General features: G+C 35.2%; 1 protein-coding gene across 4 annotated transcripts in view; it reads right to left on the bottom strand.

The window, feature by feature from the left end:
- Positions 1-15,404, bottom strand: part of TRPC1 (transient receptor potential cation channel subfamily C member 1) — an 80,367-nt gene that overhangs the window by 17,915 nt on the left and 47,048 nt on the right. For all 4 annotated transcript variants that reach the window (XM_040974744.1, XM_040974745.1, XM_040974742.1 and 1 more), the window contains 3 exons: positions 13,055-13,391; positions 4,123-4,262; positions 2,901-3,044 (listed from right to left, as the gene is read on the bottom strand). In XM_040974744.1, the coding sequence (XP_040830678.1) occupies positions 2,901-3,044; positions 4,123-4,262; positions 13,055-13,391 (621 nt within the window). The remainder of the gene's footprint in view (positions 1-2,900; positions 3,045-4,122; positions 4,263-13,054; positions 13,392-15,404) is intronic.

Below are 15,404 nucleotides of genomic sequence, written 5' to 3'. Positions count from 1 at the left end.
AAACTAAGAAAATAATCCTTAACAGCATAAGAATAAAAAGAAATAAACTTAACTAAGGAAATAAAGGAGTTGTATACTGAAAATGACAAAACACTGAGAAAAGAAATTGAAGAAGAAATGGACAAATGAAAAGACATACCATGTCAGGATTAGAAGACTTACTTTGTTAAAATGTCATTGTTGGGGCTAGCATGGAGGTATACCCAATTAAGCCAGCACTTGGGTCACCTAGCAACCCATGCAGTCTCCAGTTCATGTCTTAGCTACTTCATTTCCAGTCCAGCGCTCAGCTAATGTAATGACAAGAGCAGTGGAGGATGGCCAAGGCACTCGGGCCCCTGCCACCTGTGGGAGATCTAGAAGAAGCTCCAGGCTGCTGACTTTTGCCTGGCCCAACCACTGTGGCTACCTAGGGAGTGAACCAGTGAATGGAAGATCTCTCTCTTTCTGTAACTCTTTCAAATATATATATAAATATATACACATATATATTTAAATGTCCATTTTATCCAATTGATGCATGGGTTCCCTATTAAGATTCCAGTGGCATTATTTTTTACAGAATAATAATTCTAAAATAATCTTGAGAAAGAATAAAGTTGGAGGGATCACATTTTCTGATTTCAACATATTGTATTTATGCATATTAGTATACTGCAAAGCTACAATAATTAAAATGTATGGTACTATAATAAAGACATCAATAGAAAGGAATAAAGTATTGAGAAATAAATTCAACTGATCTCGTGCTGAGAATACAGAATGGGAAAAGGAAAAGCTCTTCATAAATGCTTGCTGGAAAAACTGGATATCCACATAGAAAAGAATGAAATCAGATCCTTTTCATGTATATGTATAAAAATCAACTCAAAATGGGTTAAAGGACTTAAACAAAAGATGTAAAAGTGTGAAACTCCTAGGAGACATACATATTTGTGATCCTAGTTTTGGTATTGATTCATGGATATGACACCAGAAATACAGCAAACAAAAACAAAAATAGGCAAGTGGAACTACATCAAAGTAAAAAACACCTTAAAAGATAAGGAATCCTGTGAAGTGCAGTGTGCTAAGTGGGCCAATTACAGAAGCAAAACCATGCTGGATTCCATTTATATAAGGTAAATCAAATAGTCAAACGTTTAGAGGTTAAAAAAATACAATCGTGGTTGCTAGGGGCTAGAAAGGGAAGCAAGCAGGGAATTGCTAATCAAGAGGTATAATTTAATTTAGGCAAGATGAGTAAGTTCTGGAGATCTGACATACAATACCACTATAACCCACTGCATGTACACTTTAAAATCTGATACTTGTAATTAAGTAAACCTGAATTAAACTCTTACAAGTTAACCTATTCAAAGTAATATTTACATAATTTTTGTATAGTTTGAAAGTTATGTATTAAGTCTGTACTTATCTGGTTACTTCCTTTATGGAATAAATAAAATAATCCACAAGCTTAAAGCAGCTATATTTCTCACAACTAATACCGTTTGGCAACAAAGAAAATAATAGGCTCTGTGAATTTTCTAAAGGCATATCTAAAGTATCTAAAACTTATAGGTAGAAACAGAATAAACATTTTCAAAGGGCTTTTGATAGTCTGTAATCATTTTTGGATTTGAGTAGATGACATAATATACCTAAAATAAAACATTAAGATAAATTATTTGAAACAGATCATATAAATAATAAATCTAAATGATACTGGATTTATTGATATTAAGGATTTTACTAAGAAAAACCCAGGAGAGCAAAAAAAAAAAAAACCAATGTGGTAAATAAAACTAAAATTAAATAAAACAGTGTTTCACATACTGTGTTCTGGAGAAATACAGACTTGAACATATTTCAAGAAGACTAAGTATGAGATTAAATGGATTTAGATAATTATGTTCTGAACAAGTTAAACTTTTTTCTTCAGAGGCCTTAATGTGACATTGTGCACTGTGAATTCCTAAGTGTGTCTCAAACTGTTCAGATCCTCTTGCTGATAGTCACACTTCCAGAAACATTGTTGCAGGATAATATTATATAAGCTTGATCCAGTCTGCTTTTTCCTACATATTTTATTTTTCATATCCATGTTTGGAGAAGTTATTATGCATTTTATTTAAAATATCTCTTTTAAAGATATAAAAGAAATCTAAACAATGGGTATACAGGCTTAGGAAGAAAATGGTGCACAAATTTCCAAATATGAAAACAGAGTACCTAATTTTTCAGACAGGATATTATGTATGCTAGCTGAGCTGATTCTGTCTTCTAACGCCCGTCAATCAGGAAACTCTGGGGACAAACTATCAGTGAGTCCATTTTTTGGTGTAAAGAGACTTAAATCTAAGACTCTGACACACTATTCTGTACAATTATATTCCACTTCAAAATTTCAGTTTAAAGTATTAAGCTCACCTACATGATCTCTATGGATATTTTTTTCTAAATATGCTGTTTTCCAAATTGGATAATTATTTTGAAAAGTGAAAGCATTTTAAAAAATGTATTTTCAAAAACATTCAGTAGTAATGATTTGTTTGCACATAATCTCTCCATACTTGCAATCTATAAAATTGAAAACTTTAAATATGAAATTCATTTGGTAAAAATGAATTTATAGGTCTTTATAATAGTCTATTTTGTCTGAGATATAACTGTATTTTAAACACATCCATGCTTATGGCTTGAAGGGAGAATGCCTATGAACCACAGTTTAATCAGCATGAATTTCTGAAAGCGAAGGATTATCACCGAGTCCAAACCAAAAGAGAACATATTGGGTCCTTCTAACTGCTGTTTATTTCCCAAAGCAAAGTTTAACATCAAGACAGAATAACATTGCAGTGAACGAGAAGAAAGATGTAATAATAATGGAATCTAGCAAAGAAGTTTTAATTGTTTACCTGTAATGGACCCAAGATAGAGCTGGTCGTGTACATAAAAAAGAGACGAAGATAACTCAGAACATTTGCAAATGCAAAAAGCCCTTCCGCCACCAGTGTAGGATGGAATGCATCCCAGTCCTTCCGGTCAGCAAAATCATGAAACTACGGCAAGCAAGGGAAAAAAGCCAAACATGAACAGCTCTCCTGATTTGGGAAAATAGAAACAAATCCTCTGATTACTGAAATAAAGCCATGTTAGAGACTCTTCAAGGGATCTTAGTCAATGCTTTACAGAGTACCTTTTTCAACAGAAGTAATGTTTTAACTAAATAAAGCATTTCTATGTATGTGAGGCAATATCACTTATGCCATAGGAAGATACTTACCCAGAAACTCTGAGACCTAAAGAAAAATAATATTTTAAATTGTCACTAAACTTTTTATAAATGATACATTGGCTAGTTTTCTTAAATATCATAACATAAACATTAAATATGTGTATTGTCAATTGATTAGCACTGATATTTAAACTAGCAGTCATTTGACTTAGGATTTGAGAATGCTCCACATAAATTCACGTTCTCCCCCTCAAACCTGAAAAGGATTCATTATTGTACCCACACCCAGAATGGTTGCAAGTCCCAACTGCCCAGAACAGTCCACAATTATAGGTATAATTATTAAAACGTCCCATTTTGGTTAACAATTATACAAGAACATCTACAATTAAAGAGATCAGCATGAAGAAACAATATTTTCAATCACTGAGTCAAATCATCTATATGAATATGCAAATTATATAAATACAATTTTTACATTTATAATTTCACACTCTGGTTACTCATTGAACATACAGAACATATATGTTTCCATATTATTGATTAAATGAATCAATGCTAATAAAAAGATTGATATGAAATAGTTCACCCTTTTTATAGTCCACAAATTGGGGATAACAAGCTCTGTCTCACAGAATCCCTATGAGAATAATATCAGATAAACAAATGCCCAAGAAGAATCCTATAATATGTACTTTCACTTCCTGTCACATAACAGGTAACTGTCATTTGAAATTAAGTAATATGCTTTATATTATCATAAACATATGAAACCACAAAGTTTAAAATGAAAACACACTAGACATAGATTTTGAACAAATTCTGAGTTAAATAGCTAAGTTTCCTAGGTCTTTTTAATCCAAACTTCATTTATATCATCAACTGACGCAGCATATAGTCACCTTGTTGTGAGCAACCACTTTGAGGGCAAATGTTGCTAAATAAAGGGAATTCATGACGAAACTGAGTTGATTACGGGACTCTTCTAGAAAGTCTTCCAACCCCTCATACCAGAGTCTTTTAATGTCTGACCAAATCATCCCTAGAAAAGGAAGAAAGAAAATCAGTGAATCTTAAAAAATTAAACAATAAATATAATTTAAGACTTAAAGTATTAAATAACACTAAAACCAATTCTACCATTCTTTATTCAAAAGAAATGAACATTTTAGTTAAAAATACTTAGAAAGTTGAAAGAAAAAATAACCTTGAGTTTATTTGCCAGAGGGATTTTAAATTACGTGAACCAAGCGAAAAGATGCTAAACACACACACACACAGACACACACACACACACACACACACACACACACACACACTTCCTTTCGAGGCTTAGTATCTGATCCTATCCACGTTCAACACTTCAGTGATTTCATCTAGTCTAATGGCTCTAAATACCATCCATATGGAAAAAACTCTCAAGTTTATGTATTTACAGCTCTAGAGCTCCTAAACTTCAATAAGCACATCACTATCTACATCTGCAATCAGACGCCCTATCACATACAAACTGTACCTGCAGACTTCCTGTCTCAGCCAATGGCAACTCCACCCTTTTGATTCCCCAATCTCAATGTCCTTGCTTCATCTTGGGCTCCTACATTCTTTTTTTTTTCAATTAAAAGAAACATTTTAAAATTTATATGAAATGAGTAAACTTCAGTTGTTTATGCTACAAACAGAAGCATAGGCATCAGTCCTCCCTGTCTCCCCCTTATAGCTTCTCAAATTATACCACAGCACATCCAATCACCTCACAGTAAGAAGCTTAGCTTTCAAATATTTAAAGATATCAAAGCATAGCAACTAGAGGTAAGAGAAAAAAGAAAAATATTACATAGGATGAAAACAAACTTAAAATGGAAATCCTATCATTCATGAGCATATGCTAATCACAGAGATCACGTTTCCTGTGGGACTGGCCTAGTTCACTGAACATAATGGTTTCCAGCACTCAATGCAAAATCAAATCCTGAAGGCTCTATTTTAAAAGATGCTTTAAAAATGCTCTTACGCTCATTTTAGTTTCCAGCCATTATCCTCTCTTGCATGGATTACTGAAATAGCTACGTGACTTCCAGAGTATAGCCCGATTTCCCTGAAATTTATCCAGTGCAGAAAACAGAACTATTTTTTAAAATGCAAGTGCCCCTTCATTCCTGAAAATCTTTTAGTAGCTCCTAGGGGTGAAAAAACATTACAGCCAATCCAAATTCTTCATGGGAACACAACAGCTCCAGTTATCTTCTAAGAAAAATATGGAAGGTCAGCTCCGTCCAAACAACCACTAGTAGGAAAACTCCATCTGGGCCAGGACTATAAAGTGGACCAGAAATCCTGAAGGGATACACAGCCAAGAGTGCATAAAACATTTTGAGAAACACAGGTCTCGGCTTTTCTGTTGATGCCTCATTTAACTCGAGTTAACAGTGACAGGAGCCACACTGTTGGGCTTTTTAAGATATAGCTCCTGTTGTATCTATCTGATTTTCCTACTTGGGTTAACACACCTTCCTGGCTTTATCCCACACAACTGAGTATACCCATTAGGGGGCTGAGAAGCAGGTACTTTTGTTAAGAAGTACGTCCCTCAAAGTGAGGATGCATTGAAGCTATAATGCTGACATGCTGTTTCTAGTTTCGTACCTTTCTACAAAGCCAAGTGAGCCTGGTGTCAGGCTTCATTAAGCCTATTGTGTGAATGCAAATGACAGAAAACCCGACTTGTGCTGCTTCCTGTGCATAGCGGGTACTGTTCTTTCCCATAAACTCTGCTACACTCACAGTGAATACCAACATCTCCACAGTGCCATCTGACCGTTCCTATCCTACTGCTCTTCTACAATAGATATTTGGCCTCCCTACTTCCTTGTTGTTTGAACATGCATAGTTCCTGCCTTGCAGTCTTTCCATCGGTTCTTCTAGAAGGAACTTCCTCCATCAGGTCTTTGCCTATCATTTTCTCTGACTACTCCATGTAAAATTGCAAGACGATGGATCCAACTCCTGGTCCCATTATTCTGCTTTTTACATATTTTTTGCAGCACTTTCTAACATTGGCTGTCATTTAATTGCTAAGTCTATTATTAATTGACTAACTTCCCTCCAAGTTGAGTAAGTTCATCTAGGATAAGAATTTTTGTTTTATTAATCAATGCCCCAAATATATTGAGCAGTATTGGGTGCAGTATGTTAAAAAAAGTTTGCTAAATGAATAAACATACATAAATAAAAACCAAACCAATCCACAAAACCATAAATCATTTCTTTTTTTTCTGGCCAGAAGTTCTTTCATAACTGTATTTCTAGGAGACATGAGAGGAAAATGAAATAAAATAGGATCATTTTATGGCACACCGGTTCCTTCATTAAGTCACCTTTATGGCGAATATGAAAAAATAGCTTAAATCCATGGGCAGAGATCAAGTTAAAGCAATCCAAGTTATTCTCTGGTCTACCAGTAAGCGCAATAATTCCCCTGGGAAGTACAAGAAGCAGTTTGGAAAATTTCTGCTCATAACAGCATACTTTTGTAGACTTCCTATTTTATGTAGAAAAAAATTTACTATTTGCAGAAAAACTTAAAAATTAACACATAAGCTTGCACTTAAAATGAACACATAAAATTGTATACAAATATCAAACTGAGTAATATAGCAGGTAATATTTATACATTGAAGATTTATTTATTTTTATTTGAAAGGCAGATTTTTACGGGGTAGGGAGGCTCTTCCATCCACTGGTTCACTCCCCAAATGACTGTATGGCCTGAACTGATCTGAAGCAGGAGCCAGAAGCTCCTTCTGGGTCTCCCACTCAGGTGCAGGGTCCCAAGGTTTTGGGCCATCCTCTGCTGCTTTCCCAGACCATAAATAGATAGCTGGATCAAAAGTGGAGCAACTAGGACACAAACCAGTGACCACATGGGATGCCGCTACTTGCAGGAGGAAAATTAGCCTGCTACAACACTGCACTGGCCTTGGAGAGTAACATGTATTAAATTATACAATATTTTATTTTATTTGGGGAAGGAGGATGAAAATTTTCTGAGAATTTATCATACCCAAACATCACTCAGAACTAGGTAATGGACAGAAACATAACAAACAGACGCTCTATGGGTATATTTTCTTAAGAACTCAAATGAGCTTTTAATTGTTGATCCTAATCTTCATTTATAAAACATTTTCAAGCAAAAATGCATATATTTACATTGTAGGTCTATTTCTTTTAAGACTAAAACACTAAACCAAGGAAGATGCTCACAGAAATCAATTTTATTTGTGCAAAATGGAAGAATATCACATTCAAGTCTTAATAAAAAGTCACATTAATTAGTTTTATATACATGTGTATATATGTATACATGTATGTATATACACACATATAAAGATACATAAGAAAACACAATGTGAACTACCATCAGCTGGTCTCTCATCTCTATAAAACAACTTCAACAAAAACAAAACTAATGTCTTTGATAGACATCATATTTCTAAATTTGGGTCCAACGTGATGGTCCAGAAGCTAAATCCTCACCTTGAATGCACTGGGATCAGAAATGGGTGCTGGTTCATGTCCCAGTTCCTCTACTTTCCTTCCAGCTCCCTGTTTGTGGCTTGGGAAAGCAGCAGAAGACGGCCCAAAGTCTTGCAATCCTGCACTTGGAGAAAGCTCCTGGCTCCTGGCTTTAGATTGGCTCAGTTCTGGCCTTTGAGGCCACTTGGGGAGATCTTGTCTCTGTCTTTCCTTCCCTCTGTAAATATGCCTTTCCAGTAAAAACAAACCTTTTTAAAAATTTCTAAAATTTAACTGGAAAGAATTTCTAAGTATTATAAGAAATGCAGTCACTATATTCAATGCTTTATATTTTAATATCTCCTCTGGTTTTAATTTTTATTTATTTGATGAAACAGCCATGCGTTCTAGCAACTGGGATTGTTGCTGCATCCCACATCAGAGTGCCTGGGTTTAAGAACTGTTTCCTACTTCAATTCCAATTTTCTGCTAATGCATGCTGAAAATAGCAGATGCTGGGTTTTGGCAACCTGTAGGGGAGAACTGGATTGGGTCCACGGCTCCTAGAAGCTGAGGGAATTTAGGGAGTCTTACAGTGGATCATAGTTCTTGAGAGCTAGCTCGTTCACTCTCAAAAAAATAAATGATGTATTTTTGATATTTAGAGGCAGAGAGACAGAAGGATAGAAGATCTACTGGTTCACTCCCCGATGTCCTCAACAACTGAGGCAAGGCCAGGCTCAGACTGGGAGCTCTATGCACGTCTCTCATCTGGGTAGCATGAACCCATTTACTGCAGCCATCTAAAGTCTTCGTTAACAGGAAGCTGGAATCAGGAGCTAGAAGTGAATAAAGAAACCAGGTTCTCAAAGAAAGTATGTATGCCTGAACTTTCAGAGTTACTACGTGACACTAGTAAGCAGCAGTGTGCGCCATCCTGGGATTCCTGCAGGCATGATCTAGTTCCACTCTTCTTTACACGTTTTCCCCTCTCTCCTGTCTCAGCCATACCTGTTGTTTCATAGGCCAGCTCTAAGCAGATACTCACACATTTCTAACTCACGCTTAAACTTCCTTCTAAGCTATAGACTAAAATATTCAATTGTGTGCTTGACATCTCTTCAGCTGTCTTGAAGGCTTTCAAAATCAATGCATCCAAAATGGTACTCAGGAGCTATCCTCTGAGCTACTCTTCCAAAATACCTGTGTTGTATCAGTAATTTCCCTTTCCTCACCTCTTGTACGCTATATGAGAGTACTTTAAATGAATTTTTTTTTTTTAATAAAAAAGGTCTTGAGGGAGCATTTAGCCTAATGGTAACACATCCTGGGTTTGATTTCCAACCCCAGCTCCTGATTCCAGCATCTTGTTGATGTCGAGCTTGGGAGGCAACACAGCTGGCTTCATGGAGTTTAACTCCTGCCACTCAGATGGGCAAACCAGATGGAGTTCTTGACTTTTGGCTTTGGCCCCAAGCTCAGCCCCAGCCATTGTGGACAATTAAGGAGTCACCAGTGAAGACTGAGTTCTTTATTTCTCTCTTTCTTCTGCCTCTTAAAAAAAAAAGTGAAACAAAAAGTCAATTAAAAATTATTTTTCTGTTGTTGTTATTTTGATACATTATTCAGCTAAAAAAGGAACAGTCTATCATTTGCAACAACATGGATGGAACGATGCAATATCATGTTATGTGAAAAAAGTCAAATTCAGACAAATACTACTTGTTCTCTGTCATATACAGAAGCTAAAAACAGCCAATATGCATCTGAAATAGTATTGGTTTTTAAAGATTTGGTTTTTCTAATTGGAAAGGCAAATATACAGGAAGAAGACAGAAAGATCTTACATCTGGTTACTCTCCTAAACCTGCAACTTACACAGCAGCATTTAATCCAGTTATGATTTTTCATTTGTCTGCATGGTTCTCAGGTGGGTATTGTTTTGCCTTAATTATACCATTAACTCCTTGAGTGCAGGAGCCACATCTGTTTCTGCCTATGCTTGAACAAATGGGCACACAACATTTTTTTCTAATAGTTGTTCTATTAGGCTTAATAAACAATAAAAAGAGAAAAAAAAATCAAGAACCTTGTTGTTTTGTAACATAACCCTACTTTTATCTGCAAAACTAAGGAAAAGAAATAGAAAACATGTACAAAGATTGATCAAGATGACTAAAATGTCACTGTGCTCGCTGTTTGAAATACTGAATTGGAGTGACTTGAAGGTGGCAAGCAAACTATTCCTGCTTGCTTCCTTCCAGCAGGTTTGGATCTTTACATTTTAAAAAGCCCTCAATTATCTAATTTCGTAAGAGGTTTACACATTCCTGGCAAGGTTTACTCAGATCTAATTGTTTCAAAGCAGAAATGGTACTGAGAAAATGAAAACTCTTGCAGAAATGCTACTGGCTGAATTCACACATATTCGTCTAATGTGAGAGAACGTAGAAATCTAAACACATCACGTGACAGCAAGATGCATACGTATGCACATGTGACATTATTGCCTGGAGGGCCATCATTCTTGAAAGGAACAGTCGAGGCTCCCCATGACTGTGAAGATCAGTCACTGCAGCTGCATGCACGTTACCTGAAGGCTGGTGCAGCCCTTGGCTTTAAGTGAGTTTTTACTCATAGCTAAGATATACGAATTTTAGTTTGATGCTTATAAAACTTAGGTAAATCGAATCTTATAAAACATACATAAAATTATTTCTTACTGCTAAACAATAAGTTACATATAAAATATAAAACCTTATTTCTTTATGATTATTACAGAAATAACTTAAGAGGAAAAGTGTTCCTTAGAGATTCTTTTTTTTTTTTTTTAAAGATTTATTTTTATTATTTTTTCATTGGAAAGGCGGATATACAGAGAGGAGAGACAGAGAGGAAGATCTTCCGTCCGATGATTCACTCCCCAGGTGAGCCCAACGGGCCGATACTATGCCGATCCGAAGCCAGGAGCCTCTTCCAGGTCTCCCACGCGGGTGCAGGGTCCCAAAGCCCTGGGCCGTCCTCGACTGCTTTCCCGGGCCACAGGCAGGGAGCTGGAAGGGAAGCGGGGCTGCCGGGATTAGAACCGGCGCCCATATGGGATCCCGGGCGTGCAAGGCGAGGACCTTTAACCACTTGCGCCACCGCGCCGGGCCCTAGAGATTCTTTTAAATTTATTTTTTAATCTACTCACAAAACAACATAAGCAAATTTCACAATGAGAGGATCTACAATGCAAAATGGAATTTATAAAAGTAAAGGGTATGTTATTTCCAAAATCGGGACAGAATTTGGCCTACCAGTTAAGACATCAATGAGGTTGCCCCGTCTCATACTGGAGTGCTAGGTTCAATATCTGTTTTTGCTTTGACTCCAGCTTGCTAGTAACGCAGGCCCTGGGAAGTGGCAGTGATAGCCCAAGCCACTGTGTCCCTGAAACTCAACATGGAGGAGCTAGACTGAGTTTTTGGCTCCTGGTTTTGGACTGCTCTATCCAGGAGTATTGCAGGCATTATTTTGCAAGCAAGGCAGAAGATTCCTGCTCGCTCTCTTAAATATAAGTTTTAAAAATTATATATTAAACAAAATAACAAAATAGAAGAAATTATCAAAAAGAAGGAATCAATTCATTCTTGTTAACTTAGTTTAGGTGTTTACATTTTTTACTTTATATAACCATAAACATTAATGCAACATGAATCAAATTCTACTAAAAGTGAAGTACTAATTGAAAGTTACTTAAAATTAACAGATTTTCAAGAAAAATTGCAAAATCAGTTTTAAATAAATTAAGAGCTAAGAGCTGACATTATGAAATAACTCTTCTTTATTTAATAACTGAAGTAATCAATAATGTATTATCAATGGCAAATACAAAAAGTACTCTATATCATAAAATATTAAATAATAACATTCCTTTGTTCAGTAGCAAATAGACGGGTGGAAAACAGAGAAGTTTTAAAAAATGCTAAAATATGAAGATAAATAAAGAATATACCTATAAATAGATAATATGATTCTACCTTAACTCCCACTTTCCTGTGGAAATTTAAAGCAAAAAAGTAAAAACTACAGGATTATTTATTTGCTATTTATAATTTACAAAAAAATTAACTCACAGAACATAAAACATTTTATAGAAAATCTGTCATTTCTAAAGAAACTTGGTGATTATTACAAATAACTGATCTATGTAATGAGTCATTAGGACTCCTTTAAGTCTAAATATAAATTAATATCTATAATAAAATGTAAGATGTAACTGATTTCATAAGTTCTTAAAAAAATGTGAAGGCCAGAAGCACAGCTGGTTAAGCCTCATCCTGCAATGCTGGTATCTCATTTGGGCACTGGTTCAAGTCCCAGATGTTCTACTTTTGATTCAGCCTCCTGCTAATATACCCAGGAAAGCAATGGAAGATAGTCCATATCCTTGGGCCCCTGTACCCATGTGGGAGACCTAGAAGAAGCCCCTGGTGCCTGGCTTTGGTCTGACGCAGACCCAGCTATTGTGACCATTTGAGAAGCAAACCAGTGGGTGGAAGACCTCTCTCTCTCTCTGTCACTCTACCTTTCAAATAAAAATAAACAATTTTTAAAATGTATCTATTTATTTGAAAGACAGGATGACAAAGAGAGAAAACAGAGAGCTTCTACCTCCTGGTTCACTCCCTAAATGCCTACAACAGATAGGCTGAGGTTAGGAAACAAAAACTCCATCTCTGTCTCCCACGTGGGTGGCAGAAACCCAGACTTGGGCTGTCATTTAATTTTGTCCACGGCTATTGGCAGGGAGTTTTAGCAGAAGCAGAGAAGCTAAAAACTCCAGTGGACACTACAGAATGGGGTTTACACTGATTCACCACAACAGTAGCCCCTTGAAGTTCTTAAAAGGAAAACTCTAGACATAATGAAACAAGATTAGTTAACTTTTAAAATACATTGGAGTATAAAATGCAAAATATCTTTAAAAATTCATACCTTTATACAACAACAACAAAAACCTACCCCACAGTAAAAGCAGTTTGTCTGTCATAATAGTCAGAACAACCAAACAACTTCACATTCTGAGAACAAGGTATTTTAACTTCCATATATTTAAGGAACACTGAGTAAGAGAGATACTTGTTTGCCATCATGTTCAGGAATATTTGTCATTCCAGAAGTTAGCGAAGTGCTCAGTAATGATGGAAATGTTTACATTCTTATATCAACTGTGTTACATGGTAATTTGAACCCAAAGTTTAAAATAAAATCAAGCAGGAAAGAATTAATATCTACAGAAAGTCAAAATTGCTGGAATTACTTGATACTTACCAATAATCCACAGTATAAGAAGATAGTCTATTCTTTCAAGGGCAGGCCCCATTGTGTTTTTCTTATCTTCGTTGTAGACAAGAGAGTACAGATTTAGTAACAGCAGGAATGTGAAATACGATGCTCCATGAATAATAAATTTCATAAATGGTGTGTGAATGATTCTGCCAAATTGAGATTTGGGGGCTATCAAATAACAAAGTGACAAAACTGGCCAAAAGATGCCAACCGTTAAAACAGTCATTATCTTCTTACAGGTGGGCTTACGTCGGTAACCTGACATCTGTCCAAACCAAACAGTATTCAGGAACTGCTGGCAGTTAGATTGGGAGACAAACTGAAAAGGACATACACATGGGAAAAGAAGAGTCAAGTATTTAAATACTAACTGATTAGTCCATATTCAATGTCTAATAGTTTAAAGACCAATTTCACATGTTGAACATAGCTCCCCCCCCCACTTTTGTTTTCTTTATAAACGGTACAAGTGTGAATGGGTTAGGACCACAAATACAACCAGATCACCTGAATTAAAATTCAGGCTTAGCCACTTACTAAAGAACACTTTAAGCCAAGCATTTATATCTCTTGCAGTTTTAAATTTCCCAGCTACAAAATAGGGATAATATGACTTAATCAGAAAGATCATGTGAGGATTAATGTAAACCTCTTAAAATAGAGCCTAGGCCATAGCACATACCATATAATAGAGCAAAGAGTTATTTTCCCACATTTAATTTATAAAGTCTCTTCAGATTTGAAATTTGTGAGATTTCAAAGTTAACATGTGTAATCCACACAAAGAGATACTACTAACTAATGTTTGGGCATCTTTTTACAAAGGAACTGCTGCTTTTAGTTCCAAGAAATTCAGAGAGTAAAACAATCTAAATTTAAACATTAGTTCTGTTCCGGCTTCATGTAAACATAGATAATTTTTTTCCAGGGTTCTGAACACTGTATTTTCTCATATTGCAATGAAAAGTCAAGCTGTGTAGTTTAGTTCGTTTAGTTCGTTTTTCAACACTTAAGCTAAAAATATCCGAGAGAAGCTTCTTGGGGAAAAAAAACCATTTTGGCTAAGAGTTTGGAGGTTGCTATTCATGCTCTGGCAGTCCTATAGCCAGTATCTGCGGAGATTTTGTCATGGTGGCTGCCAAAGCCCAAACATGGATGATGTTTAAAAATGTATTAATGATACTCTTCAATATGCTTACAACTAAATTCCATGTGAGCAGAAAATAAATTCCTAAACAGAACAATATTTTTTTCAATATGGTGTCCAACTTGTGAAGTTTAACCTAAGGGCCCTGATAATTCTGAATACAATATGGTCAGGTTTGAAATTTTGCACAAATAGATTATTATATTATTGGCAATCTAAAAGAATACTTGCTCAATCTGCTTTAGGAAGATTTATTATTAGGTAAAATATAATTTGTAGTTTATATAGTATTATACATTATTGTAGTATATAGTAATATTCTTAATTTATTCTTATATAAAAGAAATTTTCTATTATACTACATCTTTTTTATATTTTAATTTAAAATGTTTATTTAATCATTTTATAATACAGCTCTATTTTATGTTTTTAAATTTTGATTATTTATTATTCTCATCAAGTTATAATAGTGTCCTTAGGGAATCTTAATTTGGTCTTCAACATGGATTATCTGGGAAATAGCTGGGAAAGAGCTTTTCTTCCCCAAACTATCTCCAACTTTACGGTCTCACCCTTTCCCAAACTATCAAAGCAATCTCAGAACAAATTGCTGTTCTCACCTTCCCTCCATATAATGATCATTTCATTATGAAATACGAGATCAGACATGATTATTTCAATAATGTCACATAGATACATTTGAAAGAACAAAATTTCAATCAGAAGTGTCCAAAGTTTGAAACATGGACAGACATTTCCTCATATTCCTTTCATCAAGAGGAGGAGGAGCACAATGTTCCTGTACCCTGCAGTTCAAGAGGTCTGACTGCCATAACCAGGAGATTCCAGTAAATAAGATCTAGTTGAGACATTCAATTAGAAGGATGGTTATATCAGAATTCCTACATTTCTGTTTCTATATAATCATAGTAACATTGTACTTCCTTTTTAAACTATAAAGGTATGTTTGCTTATTTATAGTCTTCAAGTTACATTGATCCAAATTCTTACACTTAGAAGTTTTTCCTGTAAATATTCTAGCTTAAGCAAGAATTTTTAATGGAATAGCAGAAAAAAATTAAGATTTAATATAAAAGTTAAGATTTAATATAAGCAATATGGGACACATAGGTATACAAAGGTACTGTGAAGCAGATAATTTTAAAAAGTTCATTCTTAGCATCA

Source organism: Ochotona curzoniae, unplaced genomic scaffold, assembly GCF_017591425.1.
Source record: "Ochotona curzoniae isolate NIBS_2020 unplaced genomic scaffold, NIBS_Ocur_1.0 contig_2599, whole genome shotgun sequence".
Lineage (NCBI taxonomy): Eukaryota > Metazoa > Chordata > Mammalia > Lagomorpha > Ochotonidae > Ochotona > Ochotona curzoniae.
This window is presented reverse-complemented; position numbering and strand designations above follow the sequence as displayed.